The sequence below is a fragment of the Pipra filicauda genome, unplaced genomic scaffold (genome assembly GCF_003945595.2).
Source record: "Pipra filicauda isolate LSUMZ 115617 unplaced genomic scaffold, ASM394559v2 scaffold31_size4109673_pilon, whole genome shotgun sequence".
Lineage (NCBI taxonomy): Eukaryota > Metazoa > Chordata > Aves > Passeriformes > Pipridae > Pipra > Pipra filicauda.
This window is the reverse complement of record NW_024104443.1, coordinates 809296-836129: the sequence shown is the minus strand read 5'-3', so window position 1 is coordinate 836129 and position 26834 is coordinate 809296. Positions and strand designations below refer to the sequence as shown.

At 40.7% G+C, this 26834-nt stretch overlaps 1 protein-coding gene across 1 annotated transcript in view; it reads left to right on the top strand.

Annotated features, from left to right (window-relative positions):
* Window positions 1-26834, top strand: part of GNA12 (G protein subunit alpha 12) — a 41880-nt gene extending 15046 nt beyond the window's left edge. The window contains exons 3-4 of the mRNA XM_027738468.2: window positions 18811-18861; window positions 19849-26834. Coding sequence (XP_027594269.2) covers window positions 18811-18861; window positions 19849-20418 — 621 coding nt within the window. The 3' untranslated portion in view covers window positions 20419-26834. The remainder of the gene's footprint in view (window positions 1-18810; window positions 18862-19848) is intronic.

Here is a 26834-nt window from a genome sequence, read left to right as displayed (position 1 = left end):
TATAGACTCGTGTAAATAAATAGAAGCCAGATATAGTGGACTCTGAAAAAATAAATCTTTTCTGAACCGATTTTAACCAAGGCTGAAGAAAACCTCTGCATCAGCACTCTCTTTCTTCTGCAATATAAGTGAGGTATTAAATGGAATATGCTTGGTTTAAACTGAATTTATTATCTTTAAAATAGTTTTTAAATCATCACCAAAATTTTTAAGCTTTACATTACTGTGATCTTTCTGAATGTGTCTCGACACTGTTTGAAAAAACAACCTCACTCAGCACTTGCATTTCCTTCACCCTGGTCTTGCAGTCAACTGAACACCAGCTTTTTTTTTTTTTTATTATTATTATTGTTATTTTTTTGGCTTCTAGACTGTAAGGTTATTGGCCTGTTTTTGAATGCTCTTATTTCTCCAGGAAGTTGTGTGACTGTTAAAAATGAAAAGTAAAACATGTTGGTTGGTTAACTAGAGCTGAAAATCGCAGTGTGCAGGTGCCTTCCTATGGTCTGTAATGCCAAGCTCAGTGACTGACTCAGCAGTAACAAACTTGTTGAAAGAAAATGGCTCTGACCATAACCCTGTGCAATCTAAAAGCTGCTTCTCTGGCACCACACAAACTGCCTCTGGGCATTTGAGTGTTTTCTGTTTCACACTCAGTGCCTAGAAGTGCTGGTTGTAAATCCCTGTCTGGGTCTTTGAGCATTTCAGAAGTGAGTGGGTGGATTCTACAATAGCAGGCTGCTTTTTTCTTTTTTTTTTTTTTTTTCTTTACAGCCTTTCTTAAAGCGGACTAACCAATTTCTCTTTCTTTTCACAAACATCAGCCTCTCCCTCTTCCCCTGCCCCAGCCAGTCCCCACCGACCCAAGTTCCTCTGTTCCTTGTACACAAGCCAAGTAGTTTGGGGACAAAAGCCTCATTGTATGTTTGGTTACATTGTCACGTCTCTGTCCTCATTTTTAACCACTAGAATAGGAATTCCTTTGTAATCAGGATGTGATTCTTCCCCCTTCTCCTTTCCCCTCATTATCCCACCCCATTTTCTGTCTGTATGGTAGAAAGGAATACACTGATCACGTGTCTCCAAACGTCCTGTAACGTTTGTTCTTTGCCTGTGGTAGTTTGGGCAACTGGCTGTAAATCCTCCATTGCCACCAAGGGGAGACAAATCCCACTTGGAATGGTTTCTGGAGAAAGGGCCTTGGGATTTCCAGTAGGATCTAGCTGGAAGATGGAAGTATCTTCAGTTTGAGCCCAGTAACAAGTATTTAGGAGCTCAGTTGCAATCTTTTTTCACTCATAAATGACATTTCTGTTTAAGTCACAAACCATGGACACTGAGGCCAAGGTAGGAATTGCTTTGATCAGGTGTTTTCTCTTTTGTTGGCTGTTTTGATTTTTTGGGTCTTTTTCATCCTCCCAGGTCTTTAGTGGGAGAATGTGAGATTCATTCACTTCAGCTTTAATGTGTTCAGAACAAAAAATCTGAAGCAAGGTTAGATACTTTTTTGACTTCTTGCAGCTTGGCATGCTTGATGTCATTGTGGGTAAAGATGGAACAAACAGGGCTTGGCATGCAAAAAAAAGGGTATTTTTGTCACAGTAAGAACAGATGTATTTTGTGTGCTGGCTCTGCTGGAGAGCTTAAGCTGATGATGAACAGATCTGCAAAGGCCATCAACTGGCTTCAGCAATTCTTAAAGAAAAATTGACATTCTTAGTATTCAGAATATGTTTGTGATCCCTCACCAGAATATCGATTGATATTTAATGGTTGCTATTGATGTATTATTATTACTGATGTTCACTGAATTGTTGAAAGAATTTCTGGTGTTTTAATAGCTCCTTTTTTTTAAATAATAAATGTCAGCGTTAATGGGTAGTCGTGGTTCCTGAGAGGGAAGTAAGAGTCTTGCAAATATAGACAAAAACTTACTACTGTGTCCATACCTATTTTTAGATCTGTGCACAGGGAATTGTATGGAACATTTCCATTAATACTTCAAATACTAAGAGCCTCTGAAGCTGTGGATGTGGGAAGACTGGAAAATGTTTTAAAGACCCTTTTTTTTCCTATCAATTCACCATCCTCTGGGTGTTTTGAGCTGGGGGGAAGTTGGAGGGTGTTTGTAATAGGACATGGGTCACTCCCCTATAAATTACTATGGGGTTTATTTTTTTTGTTTAAGCAGACACTTGAACTAAATGGAAGTGGTTAAATTGTGCCTGCCAGAACAGACAGTGTGCTGGAAATGCTGCACAGGGAACAGCCTGGGGTTAGTAGAGCTTTTTGCTGCCTTCTCCCTCTACAAGGGGCTGATGGCTTCAAAACCTCACAGGCAGCCAGCTGTGTGTTTTGGGCAGCGTGGAGGTGAGGCAGTAGTCTTTTGCACTAATTCTTGATTCAGAGTGGACAAACTGTGGCTGAAATATCTTTGTTTTGGTGTGGAAGTGCTGGGTACAGCAGTGATGTGATGAGGAGCTGGGCTGTACAGCAGTGATGTGATGAGGAGCTGGGCTGTACAGCAGTGATGTGATGAGGAGCTGGGCTGTACAGCTGGGCTGCTGAGGCTTGAGGAGGTTTTGTGGCAGCATTAGACTGCCTCTGGAAGCCAAGTGAATTGAGAGGTGGGGCAGCAGAAGTAGGTGACTTTTGAAGTGGCATGTTCAAAGAAATCTCCAGGATTGGGCTGCGTTTTGTCAGAATTACTCAGTGCACTTTAACAGATTTCTTGAATCCTGAAGTGTAAAGTTTCCATCTGATGATTTGTCTTTAAGGTGCAATGGCAGAGTAGAGGTGGCCTTAAAAGCATGTTTCTAAGCAATTTACTCTTTGAGCACATATGGCACAGCCCTGAAATGCAGGAGTGCTTGTGCCTGGCATCAATGTAACACACTGCTAATGCACTTTCTCCTGAGGAAATACCGAGTGTCAAATCAAGCCCAGCTTATCCCATTGGCTGTAACACAAACATGAGCTCTTCTTTTTGCAAACTACTGTTTGAACATGAGCTTACACAAGAGACTGTGAATGTTGCTTATTCTGCAAGGATGATTTTTTTTTTCCAGAACCATGAAACTCTCATATTTCATCAGTGAAATCCAGTGGGGCTTGACCAATGCTGGGGAATTGTACAAAGGGAATAACCACGCTGTTCAAAGCACCAGCCTGGGAAATCTTGTTACCATTTAATGCATGTAATTGGGAGTAGGCAGCAACTCTTTGCCAAATTGCTTTTGAGCTTTGCACGGGCATTCCTAGTGTGCAGAACTCCTGTGAAACTAAATTATTGCTGGGGAAGTTATGTGGGTTTTTTAATTTTCTAGATCTGGATGGGCCATACCACTCCAACCCACAAAATTCTTTAAAAACCAAGGGATTGACAGTAGTGCTACAAAGCAGAAACTCACATTTGCTGTTGCCTTGATGCTTTATAATTGCATTGCACCATTAGTGCTGAAAGTCAAGTATAAGTCTGTATCTAAGAATGTTAAAAGGTTTGGGTTTTTTTAAAGCTAATTGTGAACAAGTGGGTGGGAAATAGACTTGTCTGAATTATAGCTATGACATGTAAGGAATGATAATGCTGTATTATATGTATATATATAACCTAAGCCTTCCCTTAAATTTGCCACTTGCTTGTTGTTATAAAAATAATAGTAACAGTCCTATATAATCTGATTTTCTTATGTTAAAATTTTGAAACAGTGGCTTAATCTGACATAGAATGTAAGATTAATTTAAAAGGTCACTATATTGCAGATTTTATCAATGCAGCATGAAAAATACCCTGCTCTGGACTCATACAACAGGGAGAGTTATGGAGATGTTTCTCCTTAGTTAAATATTTAAGTAGAGTTTTAGGCAAGTATTGTGGCAATTAAGTGCCAGAGATCCAGATTTAAATTCTTAGTTCTAGTTCTGTTCTCTGATCCCAGGACCTCGTAAGTTTATGGTCAAGTTATGGAGTCTGACTCATCTTCCTACAGCAGCAGAAGTTAATTGCTTGTTTAAGTATAACACGGCAAAGCATCGTGGCAGGTCTGCAGCAGGAAGGATTAGCAGCTGGAGTCCCTGGCTTCTAATCCTGTCTCTATGACCAAATAGGAAAATTTTTTCAGATCAGGGTCTTAAGTAAGAACTCTCTAACAAAAGTGGCATTTTGTTAAAGGAGGTGAGAGTCAGTGAGTTATAGTTTGGGTTTTATTAAAAACCTTTACACACAATTCTGTGGGTGTTGGCTAACACTCTAGAGTCTGTCAGTTTGCATCCACAGGAGTTATATCCTCAATCTCCTTATATATTTGCAGTATTCTAAAAATAAATGCTTAAATGAGATATGTTAATGGGCCTGCTGCCACCAGAGAACTCCTGGAGCAGCGTTTGTGTGGGGTTTGGCTGTGCCAGCGTGTCTTGACAATCAGAGATTCCAACTGAGGACTGGGCTGAGAGCAGGAGGCAGAGCTGGAGATGTCACCTTGTCTGTCACCCCTAGGAAGGAATTCTGCACTTGGGAGTCTCAGTTCAGCTTAAAGTGCCACTGAGCAGGAGGTGAGAAGAACTACATTTAAAGTCGACTGGATTCAAAACCATTCAGAGAATCAAAGGCTGTGGATTGTTTTACACTGCAAATCATTTTGAATTCCAGCAAAATCCACTCGTGCAGTATCTTTTCTCAGGGACAGGAACTGTTCTCTCAAGCAGAAAGCTGTGATGGGTAAAACAGTTATTAGCCATTCTTAAATACTTTCTGCTATTGGAGAGAAATAATAAGAACCAGAAAGGTCACGAGTTATGACTTTTTTTAAAACGGTGCAAATGGAAAAGTGTTAGAGAACAGCAGTCTGTTACTGTACCTACCTGAGTTCTTAACCAAGCATTAAAATCCTCTGTGTTAAATTCTCTGTGGAAAAGGAAAAAAAAAAAGGATTCCTGTCATGATTTTCTCCTGGCCTTAGATTATGACAAAGTGCAACAGCTGGATGAAATGTAGCCTGCATGGAATTGGGAGGATAAGTTGGAAAGTAATGAGCAGATCATACATAATAAATAAGTGGATAACAAGAAATTGATATGCCTACCATATGGGAACTGGGATGGATGCTGAATAAAAAGAGCTGTGCTACTGGCTGTCCTAGTAGTCTGTATAGTGAATTCCCAGCACTTTCCATTTTTTTTTAATTTTTATTTTACTTAAAGAGCAAAACTTTGTGTAAAATCACTGCTGGAGTCTGTAAGATGTACAGTTAATGCACTTCATTAATGCCCTGCTGTCTGTGGGTACCAAAAGGCTGAAATTCAGACTTTGTGTGGCCCTACCTTTTAACTTCCTTAGTCTTGGAGGTAGATTAAAAAGCCTGGTATTTTTACAGTACTGGGTAAGGCTTCCTGTAGGAGTTTTTTGCTTTTGGCCCTTGGATGCCAATACATCTTGACTGTATTTTTGGTGTGGTTAAGCTGAATGAGAGAAACAACTTCATATTTACAGCTCCCATGTTGAAAATTCATTAGAAGAGTTTGCATCTTGCCTAATGATTGCCATTTTTCTGGTTTAAAGATTTACTGCTGTGTATTTTGCCAAGTACAAAATTTTTTTTGTCTTTGCCTCTTGGTAATTGAGCTCATTAGAGAACTGTCTATGTGTCCCAAAAGATTTTGTGCTCATCCTTATCTCTCTGTATGTGTGTGGAAGCAGTTATAGTTTGATGTCTTAACCTTCAGCAATAGCACTGAAACACTAAATCTAATGTTCTTAGACTGGAAAAGTTCTTTTGGCTCCCAGCTCTTGAGAATAAATGCCACCCTACTTCTGGAAAGGAGCTTTAATTTTATTATGCTTAAAATAATTAGAAAAAATACTCGGTGTGTCTGTCTTTGCAGAATTGTTGTTCTAAGCCCTAATTAGTGCTACTCTAAATCTTGCAGGACTGTATTGAATATGAGGATTTGTTCAGAGCAAGTACAGCTGTAATTAATCTTTGCATTCCCATCAAGAAATGCTGGCACATGCTGTGAGAAACAAGGAAGGAAACTTTCAGTTCAGGCTGTCTGAGCCAGTACCCAACTGCAGCTATAAACCACTGGAGTAATCTCTTTATCCCTTTCTAGTGTGCAGGAAAGGTCTGGGCAGAGGCAAATCCAGCCCAGTGAGCAGCCTGTAGCTTTTGATTATGCTATTTAATTTCATATTCAGAAAGTTCCTAATGGATCTCAATAATTCAAGAGACCTTAAAGTTGGCAACTGGTATCTCCCTAGAGATTCCCAGTGTTGAAAATATATTCCAGAAGCCTGAAAAGTTAGGCTCATTTAAATGTGCACCCTTTGTGTGACTTGGGAAGTCTAATGAAGAGTTCCTACTGAAATTTGGTGGAAGCAGGAGAGAGCTCATATATTAGGTAATGAGCATATGTGTACATTAAAGCCATGGTAGCACAAGGACAACTTTTTAGTTGGAATAAAAATACCTGCATTATGCAGAGACGCATATATTAATATTTATCTGTTGAAAAACAATCAAAGAATATGGTTTCTAGAGAAAGGGCTCCACTGGTCAGACTGGTTTCAACCCTTCAGTCTCAAAGATACAGCTGAAAAGGAGACTTTAATGTTTGTGTTCCCATGATATGGGTGTTCAAAGTTTTTGGTGTATGAAACCTATATCCACTACTTGAAGATCCAGCAAGGACTGGCTTAGATGTATGGAATAAAAGAGAGAGCTCCTGATGCTTGCTGTGTGCTATAATAGCAGCTTTCTGACCCTGTGGCTGGTTTCAGGAAATTAGGCCAAAAAAAAGGCTCTGCACAAGAAGAGGTGACTGGTTTTGTTCAATCTGTGTCCCTGACGTGGCTCGCTCTGTGCTCAGAACAGCAGTGCTGACAATGCACTTCAGAAAGTTCCAGTTTTACAAGTCAGCCTTTTGCACCTCATTTATATGTTCTTTGTAGTAATTCAGCTTTCTTTTGGTACCAGTTCAGCTTTTTATTGGTGCCAAACCTTGTGCTCTCTCCACCTAGAATTGGGACAGCGAGCAAGGGTGATTTCAGTGTCTTTAAAAATTCTCTAAAAGGTTCCCTTGAGAAAAAGCAGTAAGAGGTTAAGGCTTGGATTTTTCAAAGGGGCCACTGAATTTAATAGGATAATGGGTAATGAATGCTTTCAGGCTTTCCTGAATATCCTAGTTTACAGGAAGCTACGTAGGATCAAGAACAAGTAACAAGAACAGATGAACAAAACTAGGTCTGTTTTTATGAGGAAGTCTTATTGGCATATCTTCTGTATTTTTATACTTAACACAGATTTGAGGTAGTTCTTGTCACTGTGACAGTGCATTCTGTTCGATGAGCCCATGTTCTTTAAAAGGCAGGACCTGGCAGAAAACTGAAAAGGACGATACAGGTGGGATAGTTAGGCAGCAGTAACTTGATGTTCTGTTCTTGCTGACTCTCCTGATCTTTTTGCAATGACTTCTTGAAAAGCTTGTAATTGGCTTTAACCTACTTTTCTTCTGTTTCTTCCCCTGCTCCTGCTGGCTCCCAGACAAGCCTGCTTTGCCCTAAACGTGGAGTGTTTTACAGCTCCCCTTGGGCTGTAGCTCTGGGACAGAGTAATCACGGTGAACAGTAGGAAATGGTGGTTTGGGGAGTTCTGCTTTGCATTGTGCTCTTGTTTATGTTGGCACAACTGGTTTTCTTGGAAACCCTGCTGTAAATTGGGAAGCTCATGTGAGACAGAGTGCAACCCTGCAACTGAGGTAAGCACAGCTGAGGCAGGGATGTGCTGTGGTGTTGGTGAAGGAACGAGCAAGTGGCATCACAAGTGATCACGAGTTGCCTTAACCTGGTACATGCCAAGGAACGATGTCTTTGTCTCACTGATCCCTCTTCCAAATGATGGCTCCTTTCCTCTGTAAATCTTTCCTGGTCCTAATAAGATGCCTGTACCTCAAAAATTAGTTTTTTAAATTTTAGCGTTCCAAGTTTTTTGAGTATCTGAAATGTTCGGACTCTTCGAATCCAGGCTCTGTTTCACAGGTATTGAACGTGGAGGAGGACATGGTGAGCAGAGGGAGGGAAGAAACACAGTGTTTGGCTTTTGACTTCTGAGTTTATGTGCAATGATAGCTGTGCAACAGAGGAGGGTTTCATAGATGGGATGACTTAAGACGCATCTGAACGTGATCCTGTTGCAGAAAATATCTCCCTGCTCTGTACTTCCACAAACTGACCAGCTGATGATTGAACACTGATGGAAGGAGCAGAGTTGTTGAGGTCTCTTCTCAAAGAAGACGATCAGTACTTCACTTTCTCCTTTCTCTGGACCTGCACTAGCTTGGAAGGCTTCTGTCCCAAAAGCAGAAGGCAGCATGGCCTCCACCTTCTCGTTATTTTGCAGCTATACCTAAAGCAGCTCTGTGGAGTAAACCTGTTTTGCTCTATTATTGACTTAGTATTTGGAGGAGGGCAGGAAAACTTCTTGGAAACATCATGCAAGATTTTCTGTTTGAGAAAGTGGAAAACATGTTGCTCTGAGAAGTAATTTATTGACACCTTTCAAATGTCTCCTCTGTATACAACACAGATTCCTGCAGTCAGACTGTGGCAGACTTGTGCTTCACTTGGCTTTACTCCTGAACAAACTGCTGGTGTTTGTCCTTAGAAGGTCTTCCCTCCACCCCACCCCCAAAGCCTCTTAATTTGACTTGCTTTCCTTGATATTCGCTTAGTTCTACTTTGGAAAACTCAGTAAAATCTCAAACTGAAAAAGCAGTGGCTTATGGATGGAACTCTTTCCCATTTAATTCCATCTCTGAATTCAAGACTTTGATCCATGTAGTTTCAGTCTGGTCAGAGCACAGCACTGAATCAGTAATGATGTCAGATGTGGGCCGGAGACAAAAGAGCCACCTACTCTATCCTCTTTTTCTGTCTTCTTTCCCCTGTTCCAGCACATGCATTCCTGGTTGCAGGGAGTTCAGCTGGCCGTGCACGTGGCTGGACTGTTGCCCTCTCTGCAGTTCAGTAGGATGTGACTGAGGCTTTAATTAGGATTTTTTTTAATAGGCTAGTCTGCTCAACAGCTTGGAAAAGTTTGTTAAACCCACTTCATTTTCCACTGGGGCTTGATTAATTTCTATGTGTGGATGAGGCCTTAAGGATGGAACCTGTCACTTATTTCAAATCACTTATTTCATCTTTAGATTTCTTTTCAGATCTGAAAGAGAACAAATTCTGAAAATAAATAAAAAGCAGTTCAGTGTGCCTGAAACCTTCATACTGAAGTATCAGTAGAGCTAAGGTTTAAGTGCAAATTTGGAAGAACTTCCCCTCCTCATGCCAAAACAGTCTTTAGAAGAGGAAAGAATATTTAGAATAGTTGGTATGATGTGATTAGATATGAATAAATAAAACAAGTTTTGAGATAATGACTGTAAGTCTGATCACAGTGAACACTTAACCTGATTGTGAATGGAAACTGAGGTTTGTTTCAGGTCACCAGAGTTCTTTTGAGGTTCATTCATCTGCTGGACCTGACACACGGGGCTGGCACTGGCACTGGAGCAGGAGAGATGAGGTTGTGGGGAGGGCAGTCACTTCCAGAGGGAAACATGAGACAACTTGATCACTCATGATCTGGGGGATTTACAGGTGTGTGTAAAGGTCAGAGTTGGTAGAAGGCAATACAAGTCTTGATGTGAGTGAACACAAGATGGTGAGTAACGTCGTGCTGAGAGCAAGGTAGTGCGTGTTCTGAATTTCCACTGAGTTGAAAGTCACTGGGGAAGCAAACACAGTAACAGCTGATAAACTTCAGAGTTGGTCAGTCTCTTAGAATTAACAAATACCAAACTATTATTGGAAAAAGGAGTTTTTTGTTTCTGGGCCAAACGAATTTTGAAAATCAGATGTGGAAACTGGCTTGAGGAGTCCCTCAGACTTGCAAGCCTTGTGTTCTCTGTGGTTGAGCCTGCCAAGTGCTGAGGTAATGGGCATGGGGAACAAATTCAGAGTAATGTCAGCAAGGTGGAATTTAATTTTTTTTCTGCACTCTATTCTCTACACACTTGATTTTATAGCAATCAAACTGTTAAATAGCACACCTGAGTGCAACTAAGACTTAGCTTGCATTTTATGTCAGTTGAGTTCCACCTAAAACCTAATTTTCACATACTGAGCAGCTTTCTGAATCTTTCAGGACTGTAATTTTCATTGCATCTAAAAACCTCTTGGTTGAATACATACAGACAAAAGGAGAAAATCTTGTTCAAACCAAATTTTTAAAGCATTATAAGGGATAAATGTCACTTTCCAATCCTCATAGTCACCTTTTAACACCAGACATGGACAAATTTCAGTAAAACATGTCTGAGCTGTTATTTCCACAGAAAGTGGAGCAGTAGGGCACTGCAGCAGATCTTTGGTGTGTAAGTGGAGCAGGAAGCATCGTTCTGCGAGATATTCAAGGTTATGCCTTTTGTAAGTGCATCCAAGTTGCTTAGTTTTCCAGCTGGCCACCTGCCATGGAAAAGTCCAAGCTCAACATTCTCTGATGGCTGGTGTTAGCTGCCTTTTCAGCCCACAAGATCTAAGATACTTATTTCCCATCCCTTGATCTGATAAGATTTGGAAGGGAAACTCGCTGGTAAACTTGTGATTTCGTCTTGATCAGATAGTCAGTACTGCTGACTGGATTAATTCAGAAGGTACTTTTTTATTGTCAGTGTCTATTCTAGTTCTGCAGATGTCTTCTGTAAACAAAGCAAGTTTCAGGTTTTCATACTGCTCTGCTGGGAACAAAGCACAGGACTGGGACACAGACTAACGGGATTGCGCGTCGTTCCCGGTGATGTAAAAACATCCTGTTGCTTCTAAATTCTGACATGTTAGTTGAAAATGCCCGTTTTTGCATGACAGCTGCCCACTGAGAATAAACGGGATAATTTACTAGTGATTGGCCAGAATCTTGGACCCATCCTTCCTTTTTCAGCTCAGGACTTTGCTGGAGCTGTGGCAGCAGTGCAGCTCCCAGCTGCCCACACTGGGGCGTGGAGCCGACTGCGCCGGGAGTGAGGAGCTGGGCTGGCGTGTGCTCGTTCAGCTTCACGGAGAACCTCCGGTGTGTGAGATGAAAGGGCTCTGGCAGCAGCCTCAGACAATGTATTCCCTCAGACAGTTGGCAGGGAAACAGGAAGGAATCCTTTCATGAGATGCTTATGAGTAGGTCTGTCGCCCAGTCGTGCCAGGATGAGTGTGTGCGAGCCGGGCTCGCTGCTGATGTTGGACACAGCAGTCAAACTCTCCTCATTGTCTAAACACATTCTTCCACGTGAATTTGGTACATATCCTCTTGCATCCGCTCCTTCGCTCTTTTTAGCTGCAAGTCAGTGGCTAATGTGCAAGTTTGGTTAAGGATTTTTCTAGATTTATGTTTTCAAAGCTAAAATTTCGCGTGTTAGCGTTGCACTCTGCATCTTTGTGTTTTCTTTGTGGCCAGTACTGTTTTCTCTGCTGTTTGCACCTGTTTTTCTTCCAGTCATTGCAAATCTGGGAAGCAGGAACAGCAGTGATGAAGACAGTAAGTAGGAGTAAAATCAAAATAATAGGGATTTTTTTTGTTAATGTTTCTTGAAGCTTAGAGTGAAGGATGAGCCTGCCTTAGTCTGTTAACAGAAAGTCCCTTTCCTGCTGGAAGCATTGCTGCTGTTGTGCATATTTGAGACAAATGGACAGAATTGTTAACATAGCACCAAAAGTAATTTATCTCATCTACATCCTGTTGATGTAGAAACACGTAGCATTTCAGGAAAAAAATGTAACTTCATTTTTCCCTTGCAGCACTTTGAGAAAGAATTGCTGTGCTTGATTTCTGGAAAAAGCTAACACATCTTAAGAGTCACCCTTCAGCACAAGAACTCTGCTCCTGTTAGGAGTGTTTCTTAGCTGTGGATAGAATTCCAGTCACGAGGATCCACAAATCTTAGCACTGATGTGGGAGCTCAGATTAGCCTAAACTTCGTGGGGAAAATCAAATACATATTTGTCACCTATTTTTTTTTATCCATGTGCTGTAAATCACACTGATTGGCCATGTCAGGTAGAATGAGTTTATAAAAACCCATCTTCACATGTACAAACCAATTCTTCTATTGTCCATTTGTACTGAGCTGACAAATAGTGAATTTTGAAAATCTTTTCAGACTTCAACATCTGATACCTCTGCTGTACAACTGGGCAGTAGAAAGAAGAGGTAATTTTTAGAAGTTTAGAACCAAATGGTACTTTTTTGTAGTTGGTGTGTTGGTAGGGTACAGATAGCAGCAACTTGGATAAGCCCTGGAGTTGCTGGATAAGAGCCAGGAGCTCAGTCTGTTGTTAAGGAGGAAGTTAAATAACACTGGAGAGATTTGATAGTTAAAATTCTGTACAGCTTAAATATGGAGAAGTGGTTGGTCTCTGCCTTGGAGCTGGTGATTGAATGAAAAATTAATGTTTGTCTTGTGTCAATAAATGTCAGTGCCCAGACAGGATGTAGAACAGAATTATGGTGTAATGGGCATCAGCTTTTTGGGGCAATTTAGGTTACTTCAGCATCCTCGGAGGGAATTCTGAACAAGCCCAGACTTGCTCACCTCTTTGGAAAATAATACTTAATTCATCAGCTGTCACAGAGAAGAGAACAGCTTTTGGCTGTAGTGAATCCGTGCCCTGCTACCAGTGAGGCTGAAAAGAAGTGCAAGTTTAGAAATAATGTGCTGAAGGAGCCTGCTGGTTTGGGAAGGGGGAGTTGTTTGTTTGTTGTTGCAAAAAATTCTAAAATTCATGCGAATTTTAGCCCTTGGACAGAACCAGGGTGTGGAACCTGGAGCCGTGTCCCTGTGCTCACTTCCAAAGGATGTGTGTGTTCTGGAGGCAGGATGTTAAACCTGCTGCTTGTGTCCAGTAGGGCTCACTAAAGAAAGTCCTTCCTGTATCTCTGTTTTCTGGTGAGGTTTTGGGTTCTAAAAACTTGGCTGATGTAACATCTCCAACATTTTCAAAGGTTTGTCTCCTGGTTATTTTATCCGGCCTGTGCTCGTAACCTTGCTCTTCCCTTGGGCCTCTTGCTTTTATAAAACATCTGAAATAGTAACACTCAAATTTCTTACAATCAACAGATGATTGACATCCCAGGAAAGCTGGAAAAAATGATGTCTTGGTGTTTGAAAAACAAAGGTTTTGGTTGCAAGTTTGCATCCTGTCTGTATGTGTCTCTGGCAGCCCTAATGGAATGGTGCCTTATATAAAGGCCAGCTTTGGGTGAAATTACCTGTCAGTGCTTTAAGTCCATTGTATTTGTGTATTTGAGATCTCAGAGCTTAAAGGCTGGGAGGATTCCCAGGTGTCCTTCTGGATTTCCTCTGTGTTTCTCAGCCCTGCTGCTGAATGTTTTACAGCTCCTGAGCAGAGGGTAGGTTCCCAACAGTGCAAGATCACTGTTCTTTCACCTTGCAGATTCAGCTGCAGTTTGTGGCAATTAAAATATCTGTTTTTCTGGGTGTTTTGCGGTATTTGTGAGACTCCTGTTGGATCTCCATTATGGGAATTCTGTTAGATGTGTATCTTATGCTTCCTTGAAGCGTAGCATTTCCTTCCTGTGTGTGGTTTAATTCATCATCTGAAACAAGCTGAGACTGACAGGTCTACCTTAAATTGTACACTCTAAATTTAGCAGCCAGAGACAGAATGATCAGGAAGGGCTAAATTAATATTATGTCAAAAAGGCCTTGGGACAAGGAAAGGAAAAAAGCCAATTTGGAACACAGGGTCCCCTTTCAAGTCTTTTTAGTTCAGAGCAGAATTCAGAGGAACTGCTTTTCAGAAGGAAAAGTTTGAAATGAGCCAGTATTTCAGGGAACTGAACACTGGGATGTTTCACTGCCCCTTATGATCTGACCAAGAATCACTTTGAATAACTGGCTGAGTGAGAAGTTGATAAATTCTGGCCTTGCAGAACATGTCTTATTACTGAGTTTCTGTGGGTATTTTAAAGTAATCTGCATACGATCTGTTGTGCATTTATTTTCATGAAATGAATACTGCTTGGGAACCCTGCCCAAAATGAGGCTATCAATGGCAAAGGAAGTAATGCCAGATTAGTTATAATATTTCTGTGTGGAGATTTCCTATGTGCTCCCAATGTAGCCTGAAGGGACAGGGATGTTGAATTCAATTAGTTATTTTCATGGTGACATGTTTGGAGCTAATGTTAAGATGGCATTAACATAGTACAAAATATAGAGATTAAAAATTCCTTAATTTCATGGCTTTTGCCCCTTGAGAATGCCGTGGTCAAAATAATCTAGCATATAAAAAGAGTTTCAGAGGACTATTTCAGGAAGCAGGCATCTATGTTTACATTTTAACTTTCCTCCCTTTCTCCTCGACCAGTCAGTTTTTAAACAAATTGTACTATTTTGTCTGGCTTCACCAAACTTCATACTGCAGATAGGGCAGTTAAAAAAATAATAATTGAAAAAAAAATCCAATAGAGATGCTGCATTGTGGAACTTGTGGGCTCATTTCAGGCCTTCTGTTTGTGTTTCTTGATTCTCCCAGTTCCCAGATGTGCAGTGACTCATCCTACTGAACAATGGGAACAGCATCTCTTACTCCTTCTCTTACTCCCAGTTGGCAAAACTGTTACTCAGAGGATATGTCTTGCAGAGGGAGAGGAGATTAGCACTGAGAGGATGAGTCAGCCAGGCCTTTGTGGTAACTCTTGTGTGGGGAGAAGAAGCTCAGGACTAATGGTCTGTGCTCTGGTGCACTCAAAAGGACTGTCTGAATTATGTAAAATTCATAACTCAGAGGTCACTCTTCCCTGTGCAGGACAACGCTTGGACATCTTGATTTATAATCAAGGAGGATTAAAAAAAAAAACCAAAACCAGCTAAGCTGGTTTGTGTCAACAGCCACATACATGATGGTCATCTCAGGCTTTGCTGTTAAAACTTTCAAATGTGAAAATACTAATGGACTACTCGATAAAGATGAATTAAATAAGAAATATCAGTGCACGTGTGCTTCGCTGGCAGACTCTGCTGGGACTGTGACGCGATGGGGCTTCCTATCTAAGTACTGTGATGGGTGAAATTAAAAGTCTTTCAGATTTTAACGTTATTTATGAATATTGTTAGAATATATTTTAAAGGAAATAGTGTACTAACAGCAAAATACAACAAGATTTGAGTTTTATTAATTTCTGAAAAGCTCAACAACCTTCTATGAATGTCATTGATCTAAGGAAGTTTCTTGAGCTGCAACAGTTTTTCTCCCAACACCAGCCTGTCAAGGGTCTGACCTGGACCTTTTTTGTTTGTTTTTTTTAAGTGAACACACCACGAAGTGATTATATTTAGGTATTTACATTCAGTATAAATACACATATAGTGTATAAATAATATACATATAGTATAAATAACTTTGTGTGCTTTCTATTTTGCTACTTGCAAATGTGGCTTAAAATAGAGTGCGAGTTTAAAAATCTCTTTTTCACTAGAACTGTTAAAATACTGAAACTGGAGTCATCAATCTGCATAAAGATATTTTTAGTATCTGATGAATCAATTGCAAATATTTGCTGCCACTTTTATAGGAAGTCATGCTGGTGAACCAGAAATAACTAGCTAAGATCTGGAGAAGGAGAGCATTTGAAGTGCTAAGCCAGCTTTGAATGCAGCTGAATGGTCAGACAGATATTGGAGAAACACTAAGAATTTGCCCCAAAAGAGCCAAACCAGCTTCTTTATGGTCAGTGTCAAGAGAAAAAAATAATTCAACATGAGATGGGCAGCTGATACTTTATTTTGGTAATAATTTGCCTTGAATGGAAAATCTGCTTTGATTTATAAACTCTTTGTGGGTGTGTATTTTTATATACATACATATAAATATCCACAGACATTTGTATGGGTTTATAATACCTGAAGCACGAGGTAGCTTTGCATAAATAATAATTTATCAATGGCATTCAAAACTGCATTCAAGTGCACCTTGATGTAAAGCTAAATAAACTTGCCTTCTAGATCTGATTAATATTGCTGTCTATTTTCTCTGGATGCCAAGGAAAAATTGGAATAGAAAGGAATGTTCAGTTAGTATAATTGTTCTGATTAAAAATACTAACACAGAACAGTCGTAAAACCTGGAGTTTCCGTAATTTCCTCGTTTACATATGTTACAAGTTGCTCATCAAGTCAATGCTGAATCAGTTGTGTGTGCTGCCTGTGGATGAACTGAAATGCCCCACACACTTCCCAGAACATCCCAGTTTTCTGTGAATCTGACTAAGATGTAGGGCAAGGTTATTCCAGAAGCCTTTGGAGCGGGAACTGAATCCACCCTTCCGTAGGCCCTAACTCAGGACTTAATCAGGGGATCATTAAAGCAGCTTTTCAGTGTGTGCGGTGGGCTTGGGGTTGTTGTTGTTTTGGGAGCTTTTTGGCGGGTGGTTTTCCTCCCTTCATGTTTGTGTGCTTTAATGTTTTGAGCTTTTTTTAACTTCAGACCCTCTGGAGCTTGTTGGGGGTTTGTTGTTTTGACTGGAAACAGATATTTTGACTTAAGTACTTGGGTGTCTTTGAATTCTGTGCTAGAAGAGAATATTCAGGCACCTTCAGATCTGTCAGATCGTGCATATGGTGCTCACACCTGTTCCAGCAACCTGACTTGGTTACCCAGCTCTCCAAGTGTTTTGCAATTCCTGCTTAAAATTTCCCAGAGTTAATTAACTTGGCTTAATTGGAGCGTTAGGAAGAGCCGTGTAAGAAACTAGAGAAGCCTGCTTTCCCTAAATCCCTGCAAAAATGAACATTTTTTTCTTCATTAATCAGTTTATTTTCTTACCTTCTTATAAATGTGCACAATGTCCAAGTGATTGATGTGTGGGGTGGGAAATAGGGGAGGCAGAAGCTGTAAATCAGGTGATCCTGCCTGTGTGTCCCAGCAGTTTAAGGCATCCAGCTGTTTCCTGCTCCGCGTGGGAGGGTGGATGGACAGCAAGGCCTCTTAAAGCAACTGGGTTCCTGCTAGAAAATAGGAAGAAGCTGTATCAGAGATGGCCCCTTTGCAGTATTTTTGCACATCTAAAGACACTGTGTGGGACAGAGCACAATAGAGAGAGAAGGGGGTTTTTTGTAGCTTCAGTGATCTTTTCTTTTGGGGCTCTCCCATCTCCCAAACATGATTAATGCTGTACAGGAAGCCCTTTTCTCTTATTCATGCGGTCTGTGATATCTCTTCTGATCCACAGAGTGCCAAAAAATACAGGAAATTACTTTCACCTTATGAAAATTCATGATCGTAAGGAAGCTCTTAGAGCAATTGTTCTTTGGAAACTTTCCCCCCCCCCACTACCACTCTCTCAAAAAAAAAGATAATTTGTTCTGCTAGCAATCCACTGTAAATCTTTTGTTGATACATGGTAGTCTTTTTTGCAAATACTGTGTTCTCTCTCTTTTATGAAAAGACACTTTTAGTTTTAAATGTTAGGAAATAATCAGCTCCAGCTCCTTTTTGTCTGTGCCTTATGCTGGGAGTGTGTACTTGTGTGATACCCTGAATCCTCTGATCTCCAGTCTGATTCCTCACAATGAACTGTTGTCTTGGCATCTTTTTACAGTTGTACTGTAGGGGAATAATTCTGTTCTGCTGCCTCAAGCCCGTGGTGTCGAGGAGAAGGTGTGATTTAAGAATTTATATTGCTCTTGGAGTCTGAGCTGGTACTTGGAGAAAGTTCCATTCTGAATTAGTGACTTGGTGAGGGCATCTACGGTCAGTTTGGTCACTGCTGACACAACTGTGATAAAGAATTTGTTTTGCTGCCTAAAATTATTAAAAGGCAGCAGGATTTTTCATTTTATCACTCTCATTACATGGCTACAACTGCAAGACACATGTCCTGGACAATGAAGAATAATTTCTCACTGAACAGATCTTCATCTGAAGAAATGCAGGGGAAGTGTTTGAAGGAGAGTTTCACCCCAGAGCAGTCTGCACAAACCTCTTATGCAAGAGGAAATTTTCACACAAGAATACATTTTCCCTGTAAATGCTGCCTATTTCTTCTCAATATAACTGGTAAACTTTGTACAAGATGAGCAAATACATTGTTAAACTCTTGAGCCTAAAAGGGAAGCTGTCTGTAGAAGAACAAGTCCTTCAGAATGTTCCTTTTTTTCATGTGTTTTTGACAAGCAAGTCTAGCTTAAATCATCACAAATTGTGAGTGACTTAAATCTTTCTCTTTCCTGAAGATGTGCCACTCAGTCTAGGATATGCCTTTGTTAATTTTAAACAAAATACATTGGTTTCTTAGAAATGTGTTTCGTTTTACTCCCACTCAGTGTCAGTTAACTGCATTCATCTTACAAGGGGAAAAAACCCTAATTCTTTAAGTCAAAAAACTGACTTTAATGACACTTCCTTTTCATTGTGAAGATGTACTGGATAGATTTGAGCATTTATTCAAATCTCTACTCAACTTTGATCTCTCTAGACCTAATAGAGAACTGCATTTAGAAAAAATTCTGCCTTTCCTACACGTTAGTACTATATTATGGCAGCTCCACTTGCTTATCAGCACTTTGTGAATTAGGTTCTGTAATGCTTGTATTGTTCCAGCCCCTGAAGTGTATCGGGATGGTGTCCAAGCTTCCACTTGTGATGTTGCTCTGTTAGCCCTCAGTGCATGCTGGAAAGTGAAAAGGCCTTAGTTCAATTGGATTTGCTGTCCTAGAAACAAGCTTAGTTCCCATCTCTTTCCTTTTCCACAGGGTGAATCGGTGAAATACTTCCTGGATAACCTGGATCGCATCGGTCAGATGGTAAGACACCACCTTCCCTTTCTGAACCAGAGAGCTCAAAGAAGACAGTGGAAGCCTGGGTGTGCAATGATCATTGATTTTTGTTTGGGGTTTTTTGTTGTTTTTAAAATAATATTGTAGTAAATAACTCCAGTGTTCTTTCTCCAGAAATAGTAAACTTCAGCCTATGAAAGTGAAGCTTAGTATTTGCTTAATCGTTTTTGACAGATCGTGGAAGTTGTATTTATGCACATATTTTCTTTTATCAGCCCTTCTACACAGTCTCTGGATCTCATTCACTTTTCATGATGTGGCTGGTGCTACTTAAGGTAGCAGAACGGAACCTTAAAAGAATTAAAGACATTACTAGCATTTCTAGGATTCAAAATCCATAATGGAAACATCTGTCAGGAGACTTGGAAGGGAAAGAAGGAAGATGATTTTCCCAAATAGTAACAGTGATTAGCTGCTGAAGAACAAATCTCTCTACAGTGGTAGGTTGGACCACAACTTATGGTAGAATGTGTTGCTGTACTCACTGGTCATGGGGGTGTAAACCTGGAAGGAGTATTTCCACTAAAGCTTTTGAGATGGTCTTTTTAAGAGTAATAAACTGTGAAAAACTAGATTTTAAAAAAGAAAATCCTTTCTGTGATGACTTGGTGATCTGCTTTATTGAACACTAAGTGGAAATAACAAATAACACTAGCTAAGAATTTGATCATGAAAACATAGACTTCAGCCTGAAAACAAGAGGCTTGGAGGATAAAAATGTGAACAAGTGGATTAGTCCTATATTTTTATTGTATATGTCTCAGGGTCTTCTAGATGTTCACCAGTGTTGAGCTAAATGGTCAACAGTCCAGTATTTTAAAACTGAGTATTCATTGTTCACCTGATAATTTAAAAAGCATGGCTCCTGATGATTTTACTCATTACTTCAGTATTCTGGCCTTGGACAGCATTTTTGAAGAACTCCTTTTGACAGTTCTCTCCTTTCTTTTCCAGAATTACTTCCCCAGCAAACAAGATATTTTGCTGGCCAGAAAAGCCACGAAGGGGATCGTAGAGCATGATTTCATCATTAAAAAAATTCCTTTCAAGATGGTGGATGTAGGTGGACAGAGATCTCAGCGTCAGAAGTGGTTCCAGTGCTTTGATGGAATAACTTCCATTTTGTTCATGGTCTCCTCCAGCGAATACGATCAGGTTCTCATGGAAGACAGGCGCACAAACAGACTCGTGGAGTCCATGAATATCTTTGAGACAATAGTCAATAACAAGCTTTTCTTTAACGTTTCTATTATCCTATTCCTCAACAAGATGGATCTTCTCGTTGAGAAGGTAAAGACTGTCAGCATTAAGAAGTATTTCTCGGACTTCAAGGGCGACCCTCACAGGCTGGAGGACGTGCAGCGTTACCTGGTGCAGTGCTTCGACAGGAAGAGGAGGAACCGCTCCAAGCCGCTCTTCCACCACTTCACCACGGCCATAGACACGGAGAACATCCGCTTCGTGTTCCACGCCGTGAAGGACACCATCCTGCAGGAGAACCTGAAGGATATCATGTTGCAGTGAAGGAGAGCAGCCAGTGTTCTGTTACAATTTTGCTGGAGGGTTAGATCAAAGTTTTTATCCTTTCTTTATGGCCCTTGCATGCGGTGTAGGACCCATGCGAATTACTTGGCTCAGGAATGCTGTAAACTAGCCAGTCCAAACAGGAGCTATAGGCCGGAGGAGTCACATATTGATGTTAGCTACTGAATCATTTGGACTAGAAACACTACTGAACCCTGGCCATGGTAGGTTCTGTACCAATTTTGGGACGCTGAACAACACAACCACCTTCTGCCTTCTTAGAAAAAAAGAAATCTCTGACAAACCATGTATGGAAGACACATTGTTTTAAGTGAATATGCTCATTTTTCAGAGACACTAGTCGTACAAACTGCCTTTTTTTTTTTGTAGTTTGGAGGTGCTGAATCGATCAAACTAATCTAAACATAATGAGATTGGCAGCTGTATTGGAGAATGTTAATGGAAGTTCTGTTGTTAACCCTTAGGAATATAACCAGATCTTGTGTGCGTGTTCAGCTTTGCCAAGGGTCTACAGTCCACTTACCGAGGTGGATGCACAGCTCCTGTCTGAAGGTTTTGCCTGAGTCTCCTGAGGCAGAAATCTAAAGCTGTGTAAGGAAACTCGTTTTGGAGTGAATGGGATGGGAAGCTGAAGCCTTGCTGATATGGAGAAGGGTTTATTTTGCACTATAGGTGAAGGTTGTTCCATCATAGGAAAACTGATTTCCTTGGTGAAGCAGCCTGTGCTGGAGCACCCAACCACATATCTGCACAGTGGGTGCTCGAGTGAGATGTACTCCATGGAAACCCAGCACTGTTCTCACAGTGGGCAGCGTGTGTGAAGGTTCAGGATCTCGTGGGACAGGGCTTCATCTACACTCACAGGTTTGAAAGCTGATCAAACTCTTAAGCAAAGGTTTTGGTAGCACAGCAGCTGCTTGATTAGTCCCAACAGCTGACCTTATAGGAAGACTGAGCACCCTAGAGATCCCAGCTTTTCCAGCTGCACTGATGTGTTTGGACAGCAAGACCTTGCTGTAAAATTAGCCTTTAATCTGTGTCTTAATGGGATCTTTAGCCTATAGTAATGCACATGTAACTCTGAGCACAGCTGAGTTTGGAGTTGCCAGTTTTGGGCAGTGGTTTGTGTGTAAAATGGTAAGAGGCTGTGAATAATGTTGATCTGAACTCTGAATTTCCTTGTGCTCTCAATCTCTGTCAGGTGCCTTTTTTGTGTACAGACATTGAATCTTTTCTACTACAGTGGGGTACATGGGCAAACCGAAGATATTGTAGTGCTCTCCTTTAGGTAACTCTCAAACATAGTTTACTGTGCAATTTTTGTCATAGTTTTTATCCAAGAATAAAACCTGAAGGGCTGTTTGTACCCATAAAAAGTCAGCAGATTCCCTGGAGTTCTTATCCCCTTTGAGCCTGTAATGGCATGTCAAAACAAGCAATGTTTTACTTCAGCTGGTAATCCCATGGGAAATGTGGTCAAAGAAAAGTCCCGTTCCGTTGTCCTTTCATGTTAATTTGGATAAAATCTGGAATCTTTCTTCCCCTCTGAAGCTTGCAGATGTTCATATCAGTATTTTTGTGTAGTTGCCTGATGTAGCAGCCCCTTGGCTTTCTTTGTGCAGGCTCCAGAGTGGAAAAGCTGTGGCTGTGTCAGTGCTTGTAACTGGCACAGTCCTGAGGTAAGAAGCAACTGAAAAGTTGCAGATGGGAAAATCTAACTTAAATTTGAGCAAACTTAAACAGGAATTAGTTTCCTTGCAACAAGTCTTATTTTGCCAGGACCAACTTGTCTTTTTAAATATTTATTCATTTCTAACCTTGAAGGAGAATAATGTTGTGACTCTTAATATTCAGATGGGAGGAAAATCTTAAGATTATTACATTTGAAAAGGTAAATGTTCCAACACGGCGTGATGCAGACAAGTTTACTCATCGCATGAGGTTGGTTTCTCTAAGCCCATTTGTTTGGCTGAAGGCTAAGGCTGCTTTCAAAGCTGTCAGATGTTTTCTGAGTTCTTGGTAGTGGTTTTCACTTCACACAAGACACTGGGAAAGACAAGGCAGTTGTGGGCTGACCTGACTTCTAGGTTGACTTGACTTCAGTTCTTAGTTTGCTGTGAGCTTTATTCTTTCACTAAATTTTCCAGATGGGTTAATATTATGCTTGTTTTCTCAAATGAGTTAAACATTCCCTTTCAACTGTATTTTTTCTCAAGAATTACCTCAGTTTTTTTGTCTGAATCTACTGTAGTTTTATCTGGAGGCATAGCTTGGAATTTCCTGTTCTGTTTTTCTCTTGACACTCATCCATGGTTTTGTATCCTTGGTCACCTTACGGATTTAAAACTCTCAACAGAGCTAATAATGCAGCTTTTATTTTAAGTAACTTAAAATCTGCACCTGGAAAAGAAACAGCATGAGATATCTCATATTGAGCTCTCAAGCTTTTTTTTTGTTACGATATGGCAGTTTTGCACACTAAGTCAGGTTTAGGGAGCCAGTTTGCTCACCTTAGGCCCATTGTTGCCTTTCTTCTTTTTATTGATGGAATGGGCCTAAGTGAGGGGCCAGTCAGCAGTTTGGCTCTGTGGGCTCAGTGTTCTGTCAAATTTGGATAGTGATGGATCACAGTAGGAAACCAAGATCAGGAAACTCTTTTTGCAGAAGTCAAGCACTTTTCAAGTTTGCCAAGTTGGTGGCCCATGAGTAAAAAGGACGTGGGGGGATTTTTTAAGTGTCAGCTTTCTCTGCAAAATACACTCCACTTCTTGCCACAACTGAGGGTTTTGTGTTTGGGTTTTTTCAAGGTAAATTGTAGTATAGTAAAGCCAGAAAATCATGTTTTGGTAAATCAGTTAATTACTAAAGCAGAGCTTAGGTAGGAAGAAAAAAGCAGCTTTTTGCTGTCCCTCCTCTGCCACCCCAGGGTCAGTGACCAGTGATGGAGGTTGTCTCTCCTGAGGACAAAGAGAGGAAGTGCTTCCAGCATGTGCCTGTGGGAGAGACTTACATAATCTTGCAGTTTAAGTAGAAAAACTAACTAAATGGGAGTCATTTATCAAACACTACTTTATATTTGTTGTCCTCAAAACAGGCTTTAAGGTAATAGATGTGTCAGTCAGTCCCATTCCTTCAGATTGCAGTGCTGTCATTCTCTGAACAATTCTTGGATGCATTGCAAGGTGACACAGGGAATTGGAATTAAAAAGGAAGAATGGTTTTCTGGAAGTGACATATTTAATAGGCACTTGTCACTTCAAACAAATTAAGTGGTTCTTAATGTTTAAAATTAATGTTGTTTATGGAATTGAAGTTACTGGCCACTCAATTTTACAACTCAAAGATTCTTTCAGTTTGATACAAAGAATTGATCTTATTAAGCATGGCAGCATAGATTATTTGACTTATTATATTTGATATTTTTCAATTATTGCTGTGTAAAACCTAGAACTAGGCATGTTACAAGCGCAAAGGAGCTCCTGAAGATGATAATTTCCAGGCTTTCTGAGGCAGCTGAAGCCTCAGGCAGGCAGGCAGGCAGAGTGGAGAAACTAATAGCAAAGGAACTGTAGGGAGATGGAGTAGGAAGAACTCATTTGTCCATGGCACTGCAGACAAAAATGGAATTCCACCAGGAGAGCTAGAATATGGTATGAAAAACAGTGCATTTGAAAAGTGTGTCCCATCCTGCTGATGTGTTGTCCCCCCATCCCCATGGCCTCATGCCCCCAGGTATTCACCCATCCTGGTTACTGTGACCTGCAAAAAATTACGGAATTGAAGAAATTAAAGGAATAGAAACGGAACTGCTGGAGAAACCAGCAGCTTTCTTTAGTGAGCCACAGCTGCCTTCCACAGAACAGCATCTTAGAGAACAAGTCCTCAGCTGCCTTTGGATGGGTGTCTTTGTATTAACTATGTTTAAACTTACATTAACTTATGTTTTGGAGTCTTTTCTATGCATGTACCTCTTTACTTCTGGGAAAAAAAAGTTGTTCTGCTGCATGGACCTACAGGATTTCTGTAAAAGGCCCCTCTGATTTTCAAGTAGTGGGTTTTCACACCTGACTTAGCTTGGCTTGTGTCATCAAATTTTCAGGAGTACCTGCTGGATTGATGGATGATTTGATGCACACCAGCCTGAGAGACAAACATGATATGCAACAACACCTCCACACAGTGCAGTTTGTCTTGTCAGCCAAACCCTGATCTCTCATGACAAGAACTGTAAGTTTAGCTGTAGCCTCTTTTCTATATCCTTTTTCTAGTATAAAATCACGTGGTGTGGTCAGGGGTTTAATATAGCACTGCCAACTCTTTACCTCATACTCCAATTCTGTAACACAAAGTGGTGAGTGGGGGTGTTTCAGTAGCAACTATAAAACATCTGTGCCTACTTTTGTAAATGAGCTTTTAACAGTTTTTTTAGGGAGCATCCATTATGGATCAGGAAGACTGGCATGGTCTGGGCCAGACTTGGCCTGAGTTAATACTGACTCCCCACAGTTCTAGATGAGGACTGTCTAGCCTAGTGAGGAATAATTGGTAAGACAATACAAAACCTAGTGCTTTTTAATAATACCTGTTTTGTAATTAGCTGGAGTGATCTCTGCTTTGTGCTGTGAAGTGGGCACTTCTTTGTTTTAACACTAATCTTTTTTTACATAGATGGAAATGAGAAAAGCCAGGACATTTGAAGCTGAAACTGCTGCTGTGTTACCAGATGATGCTGTCCCTGTGCTCATCTTGGTGGTTGGGCAGCTCAGCTCGATTCTTGACATTTTTGTCTTTCTAATGGCATTTGGAAAGCGGTGTTGAAGTTTTGTCTGTGTGTCTATGCTTGTTTTCTTATGGGGTGGGGAGTGTGGAGGTACTAGATTGTCAGTGCTAGTGGTTCTGTGCCTGGCTTGAGGAACTGTGTCACAGCCCAGCTCTTGGCATTCATCTGAAAGTCGTATCTTCTGTCTGGTGTGAAAATACTCAGTCAGAGGGGGAAAAAAAGAGCAGCACTGACTTCCAAGGTGGGCATTCTGGTAAAAAAAGCCAAAGTATGTTGGAAGGGAGCAGGAGAGGGGAGCTAGTTTCTAAACAGATCCCAAAAGCTGATGGTGCTTGAAGACTGACTGTATTGAAGTGAAATGCCATCTGCACTGACCCAAAAGCTTTGAGTGACTCCAGAGAGCTATTGGCTGTGAATTAAGAACAGCAGGCTGGCAAGGCTGGCCCTGCCATTGTAAATCTCTCTTCATCTGTTCATAACTGGGTGCTAAAACTCAATTTTTACTAAAATACACTATGCAGATCTCTGGCCAGACAGTGCATCTTACTCCTTCCTGACAGCTTCTTAAACTTTCTTCAAGTACCAGAGCATGAGAAGGTAAGAGACCTGGGTAAGAGGCTGTTTCCATTATTTGAATAAAAACTACATGTGATGGAGAGCATGAGATGGAGAGCAACATTTTTTAAGAACTAGGACCTGAGAGAGCATCTTTTGAGGGAAGTGACAGATTTGGAGTGGTGTGGATTCTCTGCCGGTCCTTCCCGTCAATCTCTTGTGCTGAGCTCGTGTGCAGGTGGTTGGGCACAAAGGCTGAGAGGAGACAGAAGGGAAGAAGGGGGATGTGGAAGAGAAGTGATCTGTTGGGAGCTCATGAGACTTGGAAAGGTGGTTGATGGACTAAGGTTTGGAAATGTGTGTTCAAACTCCCGTTTGCATTGAAGCCATTAACTCTCCGTAGGATAACGAGCGTCCCTCCAGTGAACAGCTCCTGTTACCTGGAATGTGGAATGAGCTTGAGTTGTTGATACACATTAAAAAGTATTTCTGGAGACTGTGCTGAACATGGCTAGTGTTTCTTGCTCTAGGGATGAGTTGTCTTGTTTGTGGAACCAATATGTACGAAAGCAAACTGACAAAACACCAGGTTATCTCGTGACATGACCACGTAGCTTAGGAAGCCAAGTAATGTTATCTTCTATTCTGCAATGTACTTGCTCTCTGGTGCCTATGCATTAACACACATACTATGCAATATCAGTCTTTTTTTAAACCAGTTCACTGCATTGGGCAACAAAGGCCTGAGTTTAGCCTTAATTTTCTAAACAATTCACAGGAAAGTACTTAAAAAACAGCGACAAACTAAAAGAAGGTGAAAAATGCATGAAGTAAAAGCACAGTTCCAGACTGCTCACATAAGTGTCTTTCTAGCACCAAAACAGCATCTGTGATAGAAGCAGCTACTTGCTGTAATAGTTTCAACTTATGAAAACTGTGTACTAGATAAAATTATATTGTGATGTGTAAAAAGTGTATTTTATAGCTTTGGTGACTTAGTTTACTGTTTTGTATATATGAATTTTATAAATCTATTAAAACTTGACTTGTTATACTGTTC